Raw genomic sequence first — 18,949 nt, forward strand, 5'->3', positions numbered from 1 at the left:
GTGTTAAATGTGGGAAAAGCAACAAAAGAAAGTGCTAAATGAATAAAATTGCTAATGATTTCTCAGAAACCATTAGTGCAGATCTAGGTTTGTGGTGTTTAAGCTTATTTTCTAGGTTCACTACAATTACTTTATGATGAAGTTATGATGCCCCTTTGAACATGTCCCAATTTGTTCAAGTGTAATATGTGGAATTATTATTGTTCTTGTTGTTGTCAACAAACCAGAATACAGTCACTTTTACCTTTAGCGTGAACAAAGCTTCAAATATCAGTAACAGCATCCAAAAAACATAAATGTTGTCCCATGCTGGCATCCTGGCAAGGTTGGACTGAAGAACAATACCCTTCTGGGAGGCCAGTGTGACAAAAGGACAGCAGGAGATAACTTGTCAGGACTACAGAGTCTGCTGATATGCTAGATGGCAGCATTCCTGGGTTACGGTTGCCACATGGACACATGTAGGACTTGCTGGGGCCTGTAGTCCCATGGGGCAGCCCTGTTGAGTTCCGTGGGAGCTGCCGGGGGAACTGATGAGATTAATGGTCCCTGCTTTGTGGGGCTTCCATTTGACCCAGAAGTAATTCCAACTGGCAATGCTCTAGGAAAAGAAGCTGCTCTACCTCATTCAGTGGAGTTGAAGTTGGGTATGGAGCACTGATATACTGTATGTATATATATGTATATGTAGATATGTGTATATGTAGATATGTATATATATGTATATGTATATATATGTTTACATAACCTCTTTAACACACTACTTCTCCGCTGCGAAGCGCGGGTATTTTGCTAGTGGATTATATAGTTCTTTCATATCTTCCCTGTGCTAGCACTACATGTTTTGAAAGCCAATTAACATGCTACCTGATAGTGCCAGTAGCTGTATGAATGTTTTCCAGGTATGGTGATCCCAGCTATAGTCTTGGCCAAGTTTATTTTTTCATTCAGTGGTGGTCTGACAAACAAAAGACAGACAAGCTTTTCTCAACTGTTTGTGAAATCCTAAAGTACCATTTTCCTTCTTTCCTGCCATTCACTCTATATGAACTGTACTTCTTGCGGAGTACTTATCAGGCTGTCAGTTCCCATACATACAGGATTCTGACCCTTTGACTTAAAACAAAATTAAGACTGTTTAACTTTGTCAGGACAAGTCATACAACGCCATAACTCAGTTGTTGAGAATGTCATATTACATGACAGCCAATCAAAGACACGCCACCACTGTCCACTATTCTTTAAGATTATGCAAATAAAACATAACTGAAATCCACTGGAAAAATAATACAGTGTGATGCTTAGCCTAGGTCATTTTAGGGTTTCTATTACATAACATGGAACTATGTACAGTGGAACCTCGGTTCACGAACGCCTCGGTACACGTACAACTCGGTTTACGACCAAAAAGTTCGCCAAACTTTTGCCTCGGTTCACGACCACACACTCGGTATATGAACAAGCCAGTTTCCCTTTCGGTTTGTGCCCGCCAATGATTTCCGCACATGTTGCATTGTTCTCGGTCAGATGTGCGTGCGTGCTTGCAAGTGCCTGCATGCGTGCTTTCGCTGTGAACTTTTTGTGCTCTATTTCATTTCCCTTCTGGTTCGTACGCGCCAATTACTGTATTTAAGCACGTGTTCAGCCTCTCCCTGTTCATTGTTCTCAGTCAGACGTGTGTGCTTTACCTGTGAACTCTTTGTGCTCTACAGTATTTTGTGTGCTTTTGCAGTTAACCATGGCTTCTAAGCAAGTGAAGAGTGGTAAGAAGAAAGTTATGCAGAAAACTGAAATCGAAGTAAAGAAAGAAATTATTGAAAAGTATGAGCGTGGCATTCGTGTAACTGATCTTGCCGCCGAGTAGAAGAAGTCAAAACCTACGATTTCAACTATTCTAATGCAGAAAGAATCTTTTAAAGCAGCTGATGTTGCAAAAGGAGTTACAGCGTTAACCAGGCAGAGGCCTCAAGTGCTGGAAGAGGTGGAAAAACTGTTTACCAGTTTACTCATTTACCAATTTGAGAACCCTCGTGCTTTCAAACAGCACACAGTGATGTGGAGGGCAAACACGAAGGGTTGGGTCACACGGACTTTGTTTTTGGAATGGCTGCACGAGGCTTTCGCTCCCACCAGCTAAACAGCTAAAAACACCAGAAATCCAAGAAATCACAAGAGAGAAAACATCCCTCCATCTCCCTCAAAACCGTAACCTCCTGTCCACCCATTTTCTCCTCACTTCATGCCAGACCTCGACTCATGCAAGGTTAGTTTTCTTGGTGGTTTATGGTTAGTTTTTGTATTACAGATTTTTCAAATGTTCCTTTTTTTCCCCTGTGCTTAAAACTCATTAAAAAAAAGTGTTTATACAGCGATCGGGCATGAACTCCTGCAATATTATTTTCTTGGTTGCTTGTGGTTGGTTTTTAAATAAAGTTCGGATTTATTCAAATGTTCCTTTTTTCCCCCCTGTGCTTAGTGTTTATACAGCGATCGGGTCATAAAGGCTATAGCGCGAACTCTTACAATGTTATTTTCTTGGTTGCTTGTGGTTGGTTTTTAAATAAAGTTCGGATTTGTTCAAATGTTCCTTTTTTCCCCCCCTGTGCTTAAAACTCATAAAAAAAAGTGTTTATACAACGATCGGATTGTAAGGCTATAGCGCGAACTGCTGCAATGTTACAGAGAGAGGGCTCGTGCTTCTGAGAGACAGAGGGGGAGGGGGCTCGCGTGCTGCTGAGAGAGGGGGGGGAAGGCTGGGGAGCCTGCGCGTGCAGCTGAGCAGGGAGCCTGGGTGTTTGTGTCAGTGTTGTTCAATGTTTTTACATTACTTTACTATTGCACTGTGCATTCTATGGTGTAATTAACTATATTTGTGCTTAAAAAATATTTTAAAAAATATTTACATACAGTTTGTACGGTCTGGAACGGATTAATTGTATTTACATACAATCCTATGGGGGAAATTGCTTCGGTTCACGACCAATTCGGTTTACGACCAGAGGTTTGGAACGAATTATGGTCGTGAACCGAGGTTCCACTGTATTTCAATACATTATCTATCATGGATCCATGGAATGGTGATGTGTTATATGTTGGACAGACAAGCAAATAAGAATTTCACTGTACTCTGCACATGTGATAATACTACTATTACTGCAACACTAGGTAAGCCAGTACAGAAATCAATCAATGGGAGGAGATTGTGAGAAAAGGCTGGAACATCTGAACCAAATACTATACTAACTGGATTAAAATTTGTGGGCAATCCACGTCAGTCTATTTCACACCTAATGCTGTCAACTGAAGAAACTGTGAACCTAGTAACACTGATGGAAATTATAGTACTTTAAAACATGCACTAAAATGTGAGAATAAAATTACATGATATTATAGAAGTAGGGGGCTCTTCAGACAGGTGTGACAAATGTCCATTGAACAGGGATGAGGAGAGCTCCATTCTACAAGAATTAAGATTCAAGGAGCCAGACAGAGAGAGGGGACACATACTGGGAGTGTTATATTACAAGGGAACACTCATGTCTTGTCCCCAGTGAGTGTCTGTTGTTGTATGAGGCTATTCTCATGGCCTCTAACTGGGCAAAATGTAATTAGGGGAGTTAGGCTTTTAAAAGGTGGTATTGCAGTTAATTTTAGTTCAAAAACATGCTCTTTATTGGGCTAAACTTGTATTCATGGTATGTGCATCAGTCCTATCTCAGTGCTTGTTATAATATTCACAACTCCTCTTAATCCACTTCAGGGTCTTGGGAAGAAAGAGCTGAAACAGATAAACTGCTTACTGCGGTATTTATCCTACATAAAGTAAGTAGCACTCTGTTTGATTCTCACTCTAAAATGTACAGTATAAATGTGTATTAAAAAGAGGCAAAGTCATTTCCTTTTTTAATCACCATGATTCATGCCTCTATAACACTGACAGCACTTCTCTGTCTTTAGTGTTACAATGGTATGCATGTGCAACATGATAAAACTGTTCCTGTTTGAACTCTATTATAGTACCATATGTTTGCAGAATTTCTGAGATGGATTAAGTTTGTTCAGTAGACAGAGAGATATAACATACAACAGAAGAGGCAATACACAGCTCTGGTTTACTCTGGTCATACTATGCTGCATGTTAAACCTGTGATCACTGTATTTGTTGCACTGTATTACGAGCAATGTAGTCTTCACATAATATGTTTACTTGCTTTTTATTCAAAACCATGCCTAAAAATATACAGCCAATTAAATACATAGTTAACTGTTTTTGTCAGCATTAAGGACCAAATAAACAGCCACCTCACTTTTGCCCTAAACTACCAACCTGCAATTGACACAAACAAAATTAAATAATCTGTTAATTTAACGCAACCAGATAAAGTGTTTACTCAGCCTTTTGTCCATCAAATAGTAAATAGTAAACAGCACTTTGTTCAAATCTCACTCCACAATTTATATCCATCCATCCATTATCCAACCCGCTATATCCTAACACAGGGTCATGGGGGTCTGTTGGAGCCAATCACAGCCAACACAGGGCGCAAGACAGATACAAATCCCGGGCAGGGCGCTAGCCCAGCGCAGGGCACATACATACACCAAGCACACACTAGTGACAATTTAGGATCACCAATGCACCTAACCTACATTTCTTTGGAGTGTGGGAGGAAACCGGAGCACCCAGAGGAAACCCACGCAGACATGGGGAGAACATGCAAACGGCATGCCAGGAGGACCTGGGAAGGGAACCCAGGTCTCCTTACTGCGAGGCAGCAGCGCTACCACTGCACCGCCCACTCCAAAATTTAAAGGGTACAAATGCATTTGTGTTTGTTTATGTTATTTTTAGCAATATTAATTTGTAAATAGTACCAATTGCTTCTAGTATCTCTGAAATGGATGAAGCTTAATCAGTAACTGAACAGACATGCAGCATATTATATTAGAGGCAACATTTGTTTCTAGGTTTATCATGTCACATTATGCTGTATGTTGAAGGCTGTGCTCTTTTTTCTGTTAGTTTTGTATTTGGAGTATTGCAGAGCAATCATACTACACTTCCCAATTATTTTATTTTCACAAAATTATATTATTAATAAATAGATTTTCCTTGCTTTTCGTCCAAACCACAAAAAAAACACCCTGTAGAAGAACATTTTGCAGTTAGTAAGCAGCATTACTGCTGCATATGCTTTGGGCCTCTTTCACTAGCTGTACTGTACACACTTTGCTGGCTGAGGAAAACCTTGTGTGCACCTAAATAACTGCTAAGTAGGCATGAAATGGAAGGATTTTAAATGGACTGATTTAATATTTTGAAAAAAATACTTCTTAAAAATGAATCACATACTAATACAAATACATACTAATACAAATATGGATATTATTAAATATAATCTCTACAGTATATAGACAAGCTTGACCAGAAAAGAATACTAATATTAATTTAACATACATGTACAGTACATTCAACTTAGGGAAGTGAATTCTTTACTTTATGTTTGTGGTAGAAAAGAGATGGGCTATATCATTACAAATTACTAAGTGGCTCAGAGTTGCCTGTTTAAAGATTCCTCTCTACTGTTCCCTAGAAACATATAAAGACAGCCAAGGATTGACATGTCCATTTCAATGTCAACAAAAATGCTTTAAAAGAAGGTGAAATGATTGCATTCTAATTTCTGAAAAATTGCCCAGTTTCTCTCTTGTATACATAAGTCATTCAAATGATCATCTAACTACTCTAGTTTGCAACCATGGTATAGTGAGAAATCCCACACCAACAAAAAGAGAACCGGCAGGCATTCAAATCTCAGGAAGCTGGATCAACTTCAATTCCATTCTACCCATACACAATAACATGCAAGACAAGATAGCAGCTACAATTACAAAATTCACAGTTGCCCAAAAACAAATCATTACAGGAAAACTTTAAAGAGCCTAAATATCCTCTGTGGAGGACAAAACAAGGTGAATATTACCAAAGCTATCTAAAGTGACATGAAAGGGGGGCCAACTCTGTAGCTAGAAAACACATTTACATTATGTTGAAACTGATGGTTCAAGAGAGGGGAGTAAGATCATTTTCTCCTCTGAAAGTTGCACTCTATTCTTCTTACCGTAACAGACCCTGCACAAAATTCCCCCAAAGCATGAGCTTATGCAAACAACCAGCTGCAAAACTTCAAAACTTAATCAAACGCAAATGTAGATTTACAAAGAGTCAGAGAGATCACAACCTACTGCAGAGTGTTCAGCCTGAGTAATGTTGAATAGACAGTAGTCTAGAATATGTGTCAGGCTTCACAGAGCAAGAAAAAATCCTCCTCACCCACAACACTACATTTAAACCTGTTCTTGAATGGACAGAAAGGCAAAATTAGAAAATCCAGGCCAAGTTTGAGATATTGTACAAAGAACTACAAAGGGAATATGCTGTGCATATAGATCCTTCTGTGGGTCTAACTGCACTGCACAAAATAAAACAAAGAAAAGATCAGTTGACAACACCTACAGTAGAATGCGAAAATTCAGGCACCCTCGTTTAAAATGTCACTTACTGTGACTAGTTAAGTTAGCAGAAGATGAACTGATCTCCAAAAGGCATAAAGTTAAAAATGACACATTTCTTTTCAGCATTTTATGCAAGATCAGTGTATTGTTTTTGTTTTGTACAATTGTACAGTGAAAAAAGGAAAAGAACACCATGCAAAAGTTTGGGCACCCTAAGATATCTGAGGTCTCAGATAACTTTTACCAAAGTTTCAGACCTTAACTAGCAGATTCAATCTCTGGCTTGTTCACAGTCATTGTAAGGAAACCCCAGGTGATGCAAATTGTAAAGCTGTATACATTTTCTGTCTCCTCAAACCTTGTCCCAACAATCAGAAGCCATGGATTGTTCTAAGCAGCTGCCTAGCACTCTGAAAAATAAAATAATTGATTCTCACAAAGCAGGAGAAGGCTACAAGAAGATAGCAAAGTGTTTTCAGGTAGCTGTTTCCCCAGTTTGTAATGTTATTAAAAAATGTCAGGTAACAGGAACGGTGGAGTTCAAGTTGAGGTCTGGAAGACCTAGAAAACTTTCTGAAAGAACTGCTCGTTGGATTGCTAGAAAGGAAAATAAAAACCATGTTTGTCTCCAAAAGACCTTCAGGAAGCTTTAGCAGACTCTGGAGTGGTGGTGCACTACTCTGCTGTGCAGTGATATCTGAACAAATATGACCTTCATGGAAGAGTTAGCAGAAGAAAACCAAAACATTCAGCACCTGAAGTTTGCAAATAAACATCTAAACAATCCTGATGCATTTTTTAAACAAATCCTGTGGACTGATGAAGTCAAAATAGATTTTTTTGGCCAAAATGTGCAAAGGTATGTTTGCAGAAAATAAGAGTACCAAATTCCATGAAAACAGCACCTCTCCACCTGTTAAGCAAGGGGGGGTGGATCGATTACGCTTTAGGCTCGTGTTGTAACCAGCAGCACAGGGAACACGGTAGAGGGAAGAATGGATTCAAATAAATGCCACACCATCTGTAAAAAAGTTGAAGTTAAAAAGAGGATTGGTTGTACAACAAGATAGTGATCTGAAACACACCTCAAAACCCAATATGGAATAACTAAAGAGGCACAAGCCGACAGTTTGCCATGACACTCACAATCCCTCAACCTAAACATTATTGAAAATCTGTGGATAGATCTCAAAAGAGCAGTACATGCAAAACGGTCCAAGAATTTTGCAGAAATAGAAGCCTTTTGCAAGGAGTGAAAATAACCCAAGTAACAAGCGAAAGACACTTTGCTGGCTATAAAATGTGTTTGCAAGCTGTGATACTTGCCAAAAGGGGTGTTACTAAGTACTGACCATGTCAGGTTCCCAAACTTTTGCTTCAGACCCTTTTCATATTTTTGGTATTTTGTACCTGTGAATGATGGAAATAAAAATGTAATCTTGCTTAAAATAATAAAGACATGTGTCACCTTTAACTTTATGCCTTTTTGGTGATCAGTACATCTTCTGCTCACTTAACTATTTACAGTAACAGACATTTTAATAAAGGGTGCCCAAACTTTTGTATTCCATTATATTTTGTAAGGAGAAATTATCCAGGAAGACGACCCAGAGTTAAACGGATTATTCATTCTAAATCTTTCACCTATGATTAAAGATATGATCTTGTTTGCATATAGATTTAGAGTGCATGTATGTAACAGAAATTAGGGGTTTAGATAAAAAGGTGTGAGTGACAAAATTCTATGCAAGCGTGCCAGATAAGGGAAAGGAATCAATATGCAAAAAAGGGGTTGAGCCTCCACAATAGTGAAAACAGCATGATAAATTGCCAAGCCAGTCTTTAAGGTGAACTATATTTATAAAGAAAGTCTGGGAAAGCAGCAGACTTCTAAAAAGAAAAACTGCTTGCTGTCATTGAAGAGATAACCCAAATAATTAGTTAATCCATTAAACAGGTCTAGCAAACAAATGAGCAGCCCTACTTGGAAGAAACTGATATGATGCCCCAGAGGCATGACTAGAGGCTGACTTTTATTCTCCCGCTCTCCAGACTGGATGGGATGACGCCAGTGAGAGAGTCGAACTGAGGCATCAGTCACAAAGCATGCATGCTTCTGAACATGCTCATCCGCAAAGGATGAGCAGCTTTTCACCAAGCAAATTCAAATGCACAAAAAGGGCATAATGACTAGCTTCCAATATAAATCATGTCATTTACCACCATGCTTTGTGGGACACTGCCTGTCATCTCTCTCAGTTATTCACAATATTCAAAACAGTGCTAGGAAAACTAATTAATAATAAGAGGAGGGCAAACCATCCTTCTCTAACAAACTTTAGTATATGCTCAACCCCTCACCCACTGGAAATGGAAAACACAGAAAATAAACCGGAATAATAATAATGTATTATTATAATTAATAACAATTATTCTAAAATGTTTGGGATTAATGGAAACAAAAATGTTTCTTTGCCTAAATGCATCCAACAGACATAAACTGCCAGTTTTGATAAAACCTTAAAATCTTATATAGGTCATACATTTGATGCACAAGAGTGATTAAAGGTTGAGGATCCAGAACACTTTTTAGCTAACTCAAGACCTAAAACACCAAGGCATCTGATGCCAGCACATATTGTTGGGGAAAAGTGAAATATGGAAGGTGTTACAATAAAGACAGTGTTTAGGAGTGCCAGGTCCTTGCAGACTCTGAGGCCAGTCCAAAGCTGGACATTAAGGTAATTGCATTGACTAGAAACTAAGGAACTGAAGACAGATAGTGAAGCCAGGTAAACAGGTTAAGAAGTCAGACCCTGACAGTGATGTAGTTTCTGTGTAGAAAGAAAAATCATGTAATGGCTAAAATATAACAACTCATTTCCAATTAGAGTATGCAGGCTTCAGCTGCTTAAACTGTAAATGACTCTTCTGAATAAACAACCCTGGATGTAAGTGCTGTTCCAGACAAAATGCATCGTCTTTCCCTGGTCTTAAATTCATAAGGAATGAATAGGCCAGTGGTGAATCCTTCCACAGGAAACAAATCTCTTAACAGTAATCTGTAATTTCACCTTTGAACTGAATGTCCACCTGCTCAAAAGACAGCTGGAACCACAAGAGCAATTTGAATAAATCAAGATGTGAGCAGGTGAGGTATACCTGTGACAATAATTTTGATTAAACTCAACCTTCACTGCAAACAGTTGGGAACAAATTAGTGGTAAGAACCTGTTATGTGTTCTCTTCCATTCACAATCCTCAGGCCAGGCAGAGCAGACAAACTAAAGGCTGCATGGAGCCAGTAGGAATGTGTACAGTACTATACAAAATAACTAGTGTACATTGATGGCTTAGTGTTACACCATGAAGTACTAGATGCTTCAAATGCATTAGGCCTTACTTCGGCAACCTTACATAAGGCAAGGAACACTGAAAGTGCAAACACCCTGAAATAGCCCTAAATTACAGGACATTCCAAGTCAACTTTTTGATGGCTAAGAAATAAAAGTAGGAGTTCTCTTAAATGGGTAATAGGGAAGACATGGTATGCTAATTTTCATCAGGGATGGATCCTTCCTAGTTTCACCTTATAGGTAGCCCTTAGGGACATTGACGTCAGATTTTTACAAGTTGCTTCTGTACAAAAAGAGACTTGAAATGTGTGAACGCAGCTTCTCATCCAAAAGTTGTAAAGAGAAAAAAAAACAAAACTTGACGGGAGAACATGCGTATATTTACAGCTACTGTGACCCATCCGTCACAACATTTTGGAGAAAGTGGAAATGATGACACCTTTGATAAAGTAAGGAAATACAGCCAAACCAGCTTATTGATGTCATACGAGTGTACCACTTCAAATCTCATATTTAGCCAAAAAGCTAGATTTGCAAAAAAAAATTAGAGCTTTTTAAAATAAAACATGCTAAGAAAACTAAGTATTTTTTTTTTAATTTTATCACTCATACTACATTTTTTCCTATCAGAGTTACAACTTTTCTGATGCTTTAAGGCAGTTGAGCAGTAAACATAAGGCTGTGTGAATGCTGTTGATTGAAAAAACATGATATATTTAGTTAAATTATCCTTAACTAAGGCAGCAAAGTAGTACAAGTAGATCATCACTGCCAATTTACACATCCTGCATACTTGGTTCAAATCCAGCATTTGATTGCCTGTGTGGAGTTTACATGCTATTTATGTTTTAGGGGTTTTTTTTTTTACCAAGTATTCCAGTTCTCCTCCCACATTCTCAAAGCCTTATAGGTTTGGTTAAATGGTCCCAGTGTAAGTGCACCCAGCGATGGACTGGTGTATGTAATGTAAAGGTGAATTGTGATATCACAGGTAAAGGCATCCTACAAAAGCCCTCATTTCTCTGCTGGATTATCCTTCTTTTAGAGCTCCGGAGGTGGCACCTGATGATACAACTGATTTTGTGAAGACTATCTTTGAGAATTGTCCATCCTTTTGTTCATGTCACTGATTTTAATTTTAAGTTTCTATTTAAAGTTAGTCAGTATACCAAAGACATTTTAAAAGAATTGTCTCCAAGTATCTTTAAGTTTAGTTACAACGCAGCTGTCATTTCATCAAATAACAAGGAGCAAAACTGAATACGATTTCACTAAATAATCCAAGTTACTTTCCTGAAAGTTTGTATTGATTTAAGTACTAGAATTTGCCTGTTTTTAGCCTTTAAGTTAAGCTTTATCCTTTCATTATTCAAAGCTGTTCATCCGAAGATGTAAAGGGCGGATATCCAGAGCGAGAATAAAATTTACAGGCTTGTCTGGAGATAGAAGAGGCGAAGATCCAGAATAAGGATATAAGTAAGATGGAAAAGATTCAGACCTGGCCTGACTCCAAATAATGAGAGATCTTCAACCACACTAGTTTTTGCATTGTTTACAAAAGTATCTCTGTCCATACTGAAGCAGCGGAAAATGCCTATGACAAAGACCTTTCCTACACTAGGCATGCACGCATTAGGTGGACAACCCTTGAAGGGAATGTGCAGTGAAAAAATCTAAGCCCTGTGAAAATAGAATCCCTTGTGTCATATGCACTTTTAAGGCTATCAACACATGCAGGACTCTGATAGCATGTTCACTGCATATAGAAAAAGAGTGAAATTATTAAAGGAGCTACAGCGAATTGTCTCCATGTCACATCAATGTAACAGTCCTCAGAACTAACAACAGTTGTGTTGTTATTAAGTAAAAACATTGCAAATGTTAAAGCAACACTTAAAAAAATGTGATCAGCTCCTCATGAAAGGACTGATTATAATCAGTACAAAGCAATTGAGAACATCTTGTACGTTTGCAAAATTCAACAGAAAAAATGAATAAATGCATCTGTACCCATGTATGTTTATATATTTGCTTTGCTGCATTGTGCTTTCATATCTCTCTCTGTCCTGTAATAATGTGAGGTTTCCTGCATTCTCCACTCATCCACTTTGTTAAGCACCTTGTTATTAAGTTTAAGCAATAAAGATTCATAATAGGCTGTCAACTGGGTTATTTACAATGTTATTTTTCATGGGGCTCTGAATTTTACCCAAACCAAGTGCAATTAGAGTGTAATTTTCGTAAAACTCATTTTTTGCCCTTCCACATTAAAATGTTGACACTTCATTTATGAAAGTATTTGGCTTTGGAGAACTTGTTTGTTTGTTTTTGGGAGTTGAAAATGGACTAGTGTGAACAAAGGTCGAAAACAGAGACATTTTCTGGCATTTTTAAAAAGAAATGTGGTTTGTGGACAAATCACTAGATGCCCAATTTAAATGCTTCGTATTTGTGGTTATTTACTTTTTAGCGAAAATATGTTTAACACAAACCACGTGTTATAAAAACTCTGTAACTGATAATGGTTACCATTTCACTGCAGTTAAATGTAAAAACAGGTAACACCCAATTCCCAAATGGTTGCATTTCTAACTTCCTTTAATAATAGTAACAGATTCAAAGTTAACAACAAAATAAAATATTTTTAAATATTACTGCAAAATTAATCCTCTATATGTTGAATGCTCATAATTATAATTAGAAATTCAATTCACTTGCTAAATAATAAATACAAACTAAAAGAAAATAAAATGTCCAATAATGCAGTTAACACCATAACTGGCACACAAACATTGAACAATTCACACAAAAGATAACTATGAAGGCTAATGTTTTTTTCAGTCGAGAGCGAAGGCAGTGTGAAAGGGATGGATGAAGGCTTATGGACGTCTCATATTTGGTGCGAATTATGTTTGTGTAGTCTTCTTACCACTGACAAACTATGAGTATTTTTAGGGCGCAAGTAGGCAGCCCCCTGCTTCTTGTCTAGTCATTCAGTATGCAGCAGAACACTGAACATTTTATGGAACTCTGTTTAGTACAGACCCATTCTCTTCATATACAGTAATGTCTGTTTTCTTTAGGTGTTCTACTGCTTGAACTGTCATCCTGGACAAAACCAAACAATTTGCAAACAGCAGAGTTAACCCTACCTGTTCTAAACTCTTCCTTTTCTGATCCTCACTCAATTTCTTTCATTGTGCTCATCACCATCTGGCAACATGAGTCGATGAAGTCACAAAAGAGTAATGCAGAGTTTATTTAACATTCAGAAAAAGTCCAGGAAACTCAAGTAAAAGCACTGAACATTGCTATATTTTGCTTTTTTTTTAATATTGAATTGAAAATTCGATATATTGTCCAAGTCTACATGCATGTGAAATTCATAGTTGCATGTACTAATCAACATGAAACACATTGCCATTTAGTACCATGATTAGTGACTACTGACTAAAACTACTGCCTTCCTAACCTGAAATATCTACCTCATATCTAAAGAGCTGTCTTCTTTATCTGAAGATATTTGTAAATAACAGACAAAAGAAATCCAATAATTATTTAAAAATGTAAGGATTGAGTTTAAATGAAGATCATTTTGCCTTAATGTTGTTTACTATAGTATATGAAACTGAAATATATATACATAAGTAAAATATAATTTTATATAAAGTATTACTTGCAATGACAAAGCTCTATAAGATTAAGTATGCATTGCATTTTTTGTTATGAATAAACATATGAAACATCCAGTTCTTCCACCAATCCATTTACCGAACCATGTTAGTCTGATTTTAGTCTCATGGGTAGCTGGAGTCTCTCTCAGCAGCACTGTGTACAAAGCAAGATCCAACCCTAGATGACACACCACGCCAGTATAGTTAATATTATGATCTGTTAGTCAACTGCAGTACTGTGTAAGTGTAATAAAATAATCATGTAAGCAAGTTCTGCCTAAAAAGTGCTGTTCCACATGTCTTGTTTTGGCACTGTAAAAAATAATTTGCATTTCTGAAATCCCTCAAGCAGGGCTTATCTCTCCATGTACTTTGTGAGTGTTATTTATTGGTTACAAAGATATACAGTAGAGAGCCACAATACAGGTAATTAACCATAAATGGGATTCCAGTTTATCACATGACATGCTTACACTTATGCTGGGTGATTTTTACCGTGAGCAATGGAGGGAAGAAAGCAGTGGACCAGAAGAAAATACAATGGGTTTTGGAAGACTATGTAAACTTTTCAAAAGCTATGACAAGGCATAGATATAAATCCTTTTCCTTGGGGCAGCAGATACAGGATTCACTGTAGGTTAACAAAAATAACCTCTAAAATGTAATACTATTATGCTTTCAGCAAATATAACCTAGTTTACTGTGACACTCCACTGACATCCAGACACCCTAATTAAAAAACAATTTTTCCAATGTCATTATCATAAAATGATCATATGTTTTTAAAGATCATATTTTGTAAACTATAGTTTAATATTATATTTCAATCCAAATTAGAAATTCTTACCTGACTGTTCTGTTCTCTCACTGGAAGATGGACGGTCTTTCCTTAGTGCTTTATCCAGTGCAGTAAAACGACTTTCTGAAGGTGAAGAAGTAGACAGTCCACGTTTCCTAATGGGTACTGGTGTTGCTGCCTTGCCTTGTCGACAGCTGCCAATTGCAGTTGTAAATAAATTTGTGTGTTGTTGTTCATCTTCAGTTTCAGAATTGTGAGGTGCAAACCCTCCAGCTAAACAGAGACCAACTCCATTAGCACCATCTGCACTAGTGTTGGCACAGTCTATCCCAATTCCAAGAGAACTGTTACTACTTTCAGCTGCAGTTGTCCCTCTCCTTAGCCATGTTTCGTCACATCCTAAGATAAGACCTTTGGCACTAATGGAACTGGCACTACCACCTGCGTTCCCAGTTAAATACAAGTTACTGGAAGCTGCAGAATGACAACGATGTTTGTCCTTATGCTTATATCTATCAGAAGAATTGGATCCTGAAGATTCCTTGCCATAGCGGTACCGCCGTAAGGATTCAAGCACTGCAGCTCTGCCAGAGTCCTGCTGTTGCTCGGTCCTATGTTCTCTATGTTGATGCTTGTGTCTGTGTTTGTGCTTATGTTCATGAATCCAACCATATGAAATCTCAGGAGGCATGCTAGGATAAGCACTTACAGATAGGAGGGGTGTACGTCCAGGGCTCAGGAATCCATCCTGTCTCAGAAGCTTGTGTTTCTTTTTGTGGTATTTAGGTGGGTTCAGTAGAAAATGACCAGTATGATGCATATATGAAGGAGGTGCAGGTAATGGGGTTGGAAAGGATGGAGAATGTGGTGGAGGCCCATGTGGGTGAGGATATAAAGCTGGAGGATACCCCCTGTAGTAGCCAAGCCCTAAAGGAGCAGCAGTCAAAGCAGTTGGAGAATAAGGCATGCCATATGGGGGGTGATAAAACCCTGTTCCAGAAAGAGGGAACCCCAACCCATGCATAAAAGGAACCTCTGCCATTGCATCTCTAATTTTAGGTGGACGGCCTCGTTTTTTTTTTCATATCTGGTTTTCGGACATAGTGTAGTGAATCACATGGGTAGGCAGGATGTGGCGAGTAAAATCCACTGAAGTTGATACGAAAAATAGTCGGAAGAAGGTCTCTGGGTAAATAGTGCTGAGGAAGACCTGTGCTTCCCACCCCTGTTCCTCCCACACCAGGAGAACTGAGGTTTGCACTCCCTCCAATTCGATGAGCAATACGAATTTCGCTTAGCCTCCTTATTAAATCTTCAAGCTCCAGAAGAAAATCTGGATCTTGTCTTGACCTCAGCTGCAAATATTTTTTTTTACGTTTCCGTTTTTGACGTTTAAGCTTATCGTAGCTTGTATACTCATGTACTCTCCTCTTGCACTTGTGTTTGTGCTTTTCTTTATGGCTCATAGGCAAAATTGGTGAATGACTGTCAGGTAAAGGACTAAGAGGTGATGGGGCTGGGGAAGGGTGATCCAGCAAAGAATGCCTTCGTCTTCTAACACCAGAATTGCCCCCACCACCATTTCCACTACTTCCTCCTCCTCCAAGTTTCTCAGCACGATCTGAAGTGCTATTGTTATCTGTGCCAATGCCACTGTCACTTGGTACAGTCTCCTCACTATGAGATTCACTCACTGGTGAAGGTGTAGCCTCTTTGAGTTCACTTAAATGAGAAGGAGAGTTGGGCAAGAGGGATGGAGGTGAGAGTTTACGGTAGTGATGATAATGGTGGTAATGATGGTGAACCTTGCATGACTTTTTTAAGGCTAACATTTGTGCTGCGGCTATTGCTCCAGACTGTCGAGGATGATGAAGGTGTAGATTAGGCAAAGTACCAGGTTCAACAAAACTTGCATCACTACTCACAGGACTTTGACCTCCACTGGTCCCAGATGTCTGAGAACAAGCTGGGGAAGATATAACCTCAGGTGATAATCCACCAGACTGCTGGGAAAGAGAGGATGATAAGTGAGAATGAGTTGCATTTTGAGAGTTTGAGGGCTGTCCAGGTACTTCCACACTTAGAACTCCTGTTGTTACACCACTTACAAGTCCTTCAGATGTTGCTACTTCTATAGCTGCCTTAGGTTTACGGCCACGACGTTTCCCCATATAGATAGTGCCTTTTTTACTGACATTAATCTGCTGACCCAGTTTGGAGCCAAATGTAGCAGCTAAGGAGGAAACCGCCGTATTGAGACGAGATTGGGTTGTTACACCGCCCCTGCTTTCAAGCTCTGCATTGGCAGTGCCACTTTTAACAACACCTCCTACACCAGATAAAGTAGTGCCAGCACAGAGGATCTGATTTAAAAGTCTTTTCCTTTTAAGAGTTTTCATTTTATTAATTTTTCTAATTATTGTCTTCATTAACTGGCCATTGCCTTTCTTACTAAATTTCTTCTCTGTCTCAGGTGTACTGTCAACAATATCCATTAATGGTGCTTGGAAATGCTTGACACTCTTTAGCTGCTTATCATTTGCAGTAAATTCTATTAATCTTGGGTCTAAATCTTCTTTCCTGGTAAGGCCATCCGCAGGTGCCAGAGTGGGAGGCTGCCTCTCCTCTGGCAATGTTGGTGGTCCAAGTGTCCTTTTGGGTCGTCCACGTTTCTTAGGGATTGTGACAGAAACTGAATCACTTTTTCTGCTGTTCTTAGGAGGTAAATCTACTTCCGGCTGAAGAACAGGAGGATCCTGCTCTTCCTTGGATTTCAGTGAAAATACTTTAGAAGGAGGGATTTTGAGAGTATGTCTTGGAATGGGCACTTCTAGACGTGGCATCTTTGATTTTGGTCTGCCTCGCTTGGGCTTATAAACTGATGAAGAATGCACTGGGGTACAAAGAGATAATCCTGGGTTTGAACTTCGGTTGACAGATCTGGATACTGTATCATCAAGCTGGATGGGCAAAGTAGGGAGGTACTGCATTTTGCGAAGCTTGGGCAATCTTGGTATTGCTGCTGGGCTCTGTGGTAAAGAATGCAATTTTGATGTAGAGTTATTTAAATGAGACTCTGTCATTCGAATTGATATACCTTCCATACAGTTACTTTCCATTCCTTTTTGAAGGCGATGGCCAACAGTCCTTGACAACACCTTAGTCCACCGAGGACGTCTTCCTTTACGTTTCTTTAAGGGCTTGGAATCCTGGATGAAGTTTAAACTTGGAGATTTTGAAGGGGAAGGAGTAGTTGATAGTAAAAGTTGCTTCTCCAGATCATTCTCTTGTACCTGAACTTTTGAATGACACAAGGTTGAGACCATCCTAGATAATGATTCGCCCATTTCAGAAGATGATGATGCTGCAGTTACATTCTCATTTGGGATTCTTTTATAAAGTGCTGACTGTGTATCACTGTGCCATGAACGCTCAGAATGAAGAGCTTTCAAGCTATTGTCTTCTTTGTTTTTGGCTGATCCACACAAACTAGGAGTTGTGTGATTAACAGGGTTGCTGGCACCACTGAAAGCTGGCTTGCCACTGAGATCACAAGGGATCTCTTTTTCACAAACCTCAGGTCCTAAAATTAGCGAATGAGACATAGCAACTCTGTTTGGAGCAGGAGTAACTGAGGCTAGGGGTAAGGGTGACCCTTCATCACCATTTAGGGGTTTTTTGTTTAAATTTTCAACAGAAGCGGGGTATGAAGTCCCCAGTTTATGAACAGGAGAACCCAAAGGAGGACAGTAAGATGTATGAAGCTGCTTGCTATTTTCTTGCACATTCTCAACTGCTGAGGCTGTTTCTTGCTTCTGACATTCTGATTTTCCAGGAGAACTCAATTCAGAATTGCTCATAGCTGCTGGGGATTCTTTTTTTGATGAAAATTTTTCAAGAACACTATCCCTGCTGAGCTTTGTGTTGGCCCGATTTTTAATTTGTATACCTACAGTTTCTCTGTCAGCACTATTTTCCACTGCACCTGTCAGTGGCTCTAATTTTGGTAGGCTGGCATCTTTTGTATTCCCTGATACAGCAATAGGTGAAGACTGAAATATGTTAATTTGTGATTTGCGGGACTTTACCTTGGAAGACTTAGATGGTGGGCATGTGGCAATTAACTGTGCTAGCTTTTCTGTTACTGTAGGAGTGCCATTCATAAGAGAATTTCGGTCCTTCTGGGATTCCTCTGTGGACAATCCAAGGCACGGACTAATTGCTTTTGGAATACAAGCATTTGCTACAGCCTCTGAAGGAGGAGTACACTGTTTTGGAGACAACATGGTGTCGTTTGATCCTGGAGGTCCACTATCCACTTGTCCACACAGATTCTTGGAATCCTCAGCTACAAAACAATTACTTGTTTCAGTCTTTCTTGCCAGCTGTGGATGACCCTGAAAAATAACATAAATGAACAATTAAAATATCAGAAATAATAATGTGTTACATAAGCTATCTTATGAAACAGTTACACTAAGTTAAAAGTATATTGCATTGACACCTTAATTCAGTTTGATTAAACCACCTATTTTTAAATAAAGGAAATTGTTGGGTCTATTTTCAAATGTTTTGAATTTAACTTAAGAAGTAGTAAGTATGGA

The 18,949-nt window shown here is 38.7% G+C and overlaps 1 protein-coding gene across 1 annotated transcript in view; it reads right to left on the reverse strand.

Annotated features, from left to right (window-relative positions):
• Window positions 1–18,949, reverse strand: part of ash1l (ash1 (absent, small, or homeotic)-like (Drosophila)) — a 230,528-nt gene that overhangs the window by 127,216 nt on the left and 84,363 nt on the right. Inside the window, 2 exon segments of the mRNA XM_028795096.2 lie at window positions 14,394–15,426; window positions 15,428–18,742. Coding sequence (XP_028650929.1) covers window positions 14,394–15,426; window positions 15,428–18,742 — 4,348 coding nt within the window.

The sequence above is a fragment of the Erpetoichthys calabaricus genome, chromosome 2 (genome assembly GCF_900747795.2).
Source record: "Erpetoichthys calabaricus chromosome 2, fErpCal1.3, whole genome shotgun sequence".
NCBI classification, from domain to species: domain Eukaryota; kingdom Metazoa; phylum Chordata; class Cladistia; order Polypteriformes; family Polypteridae; genus Erpetoichthys; species Erpetoichthys calabaricus.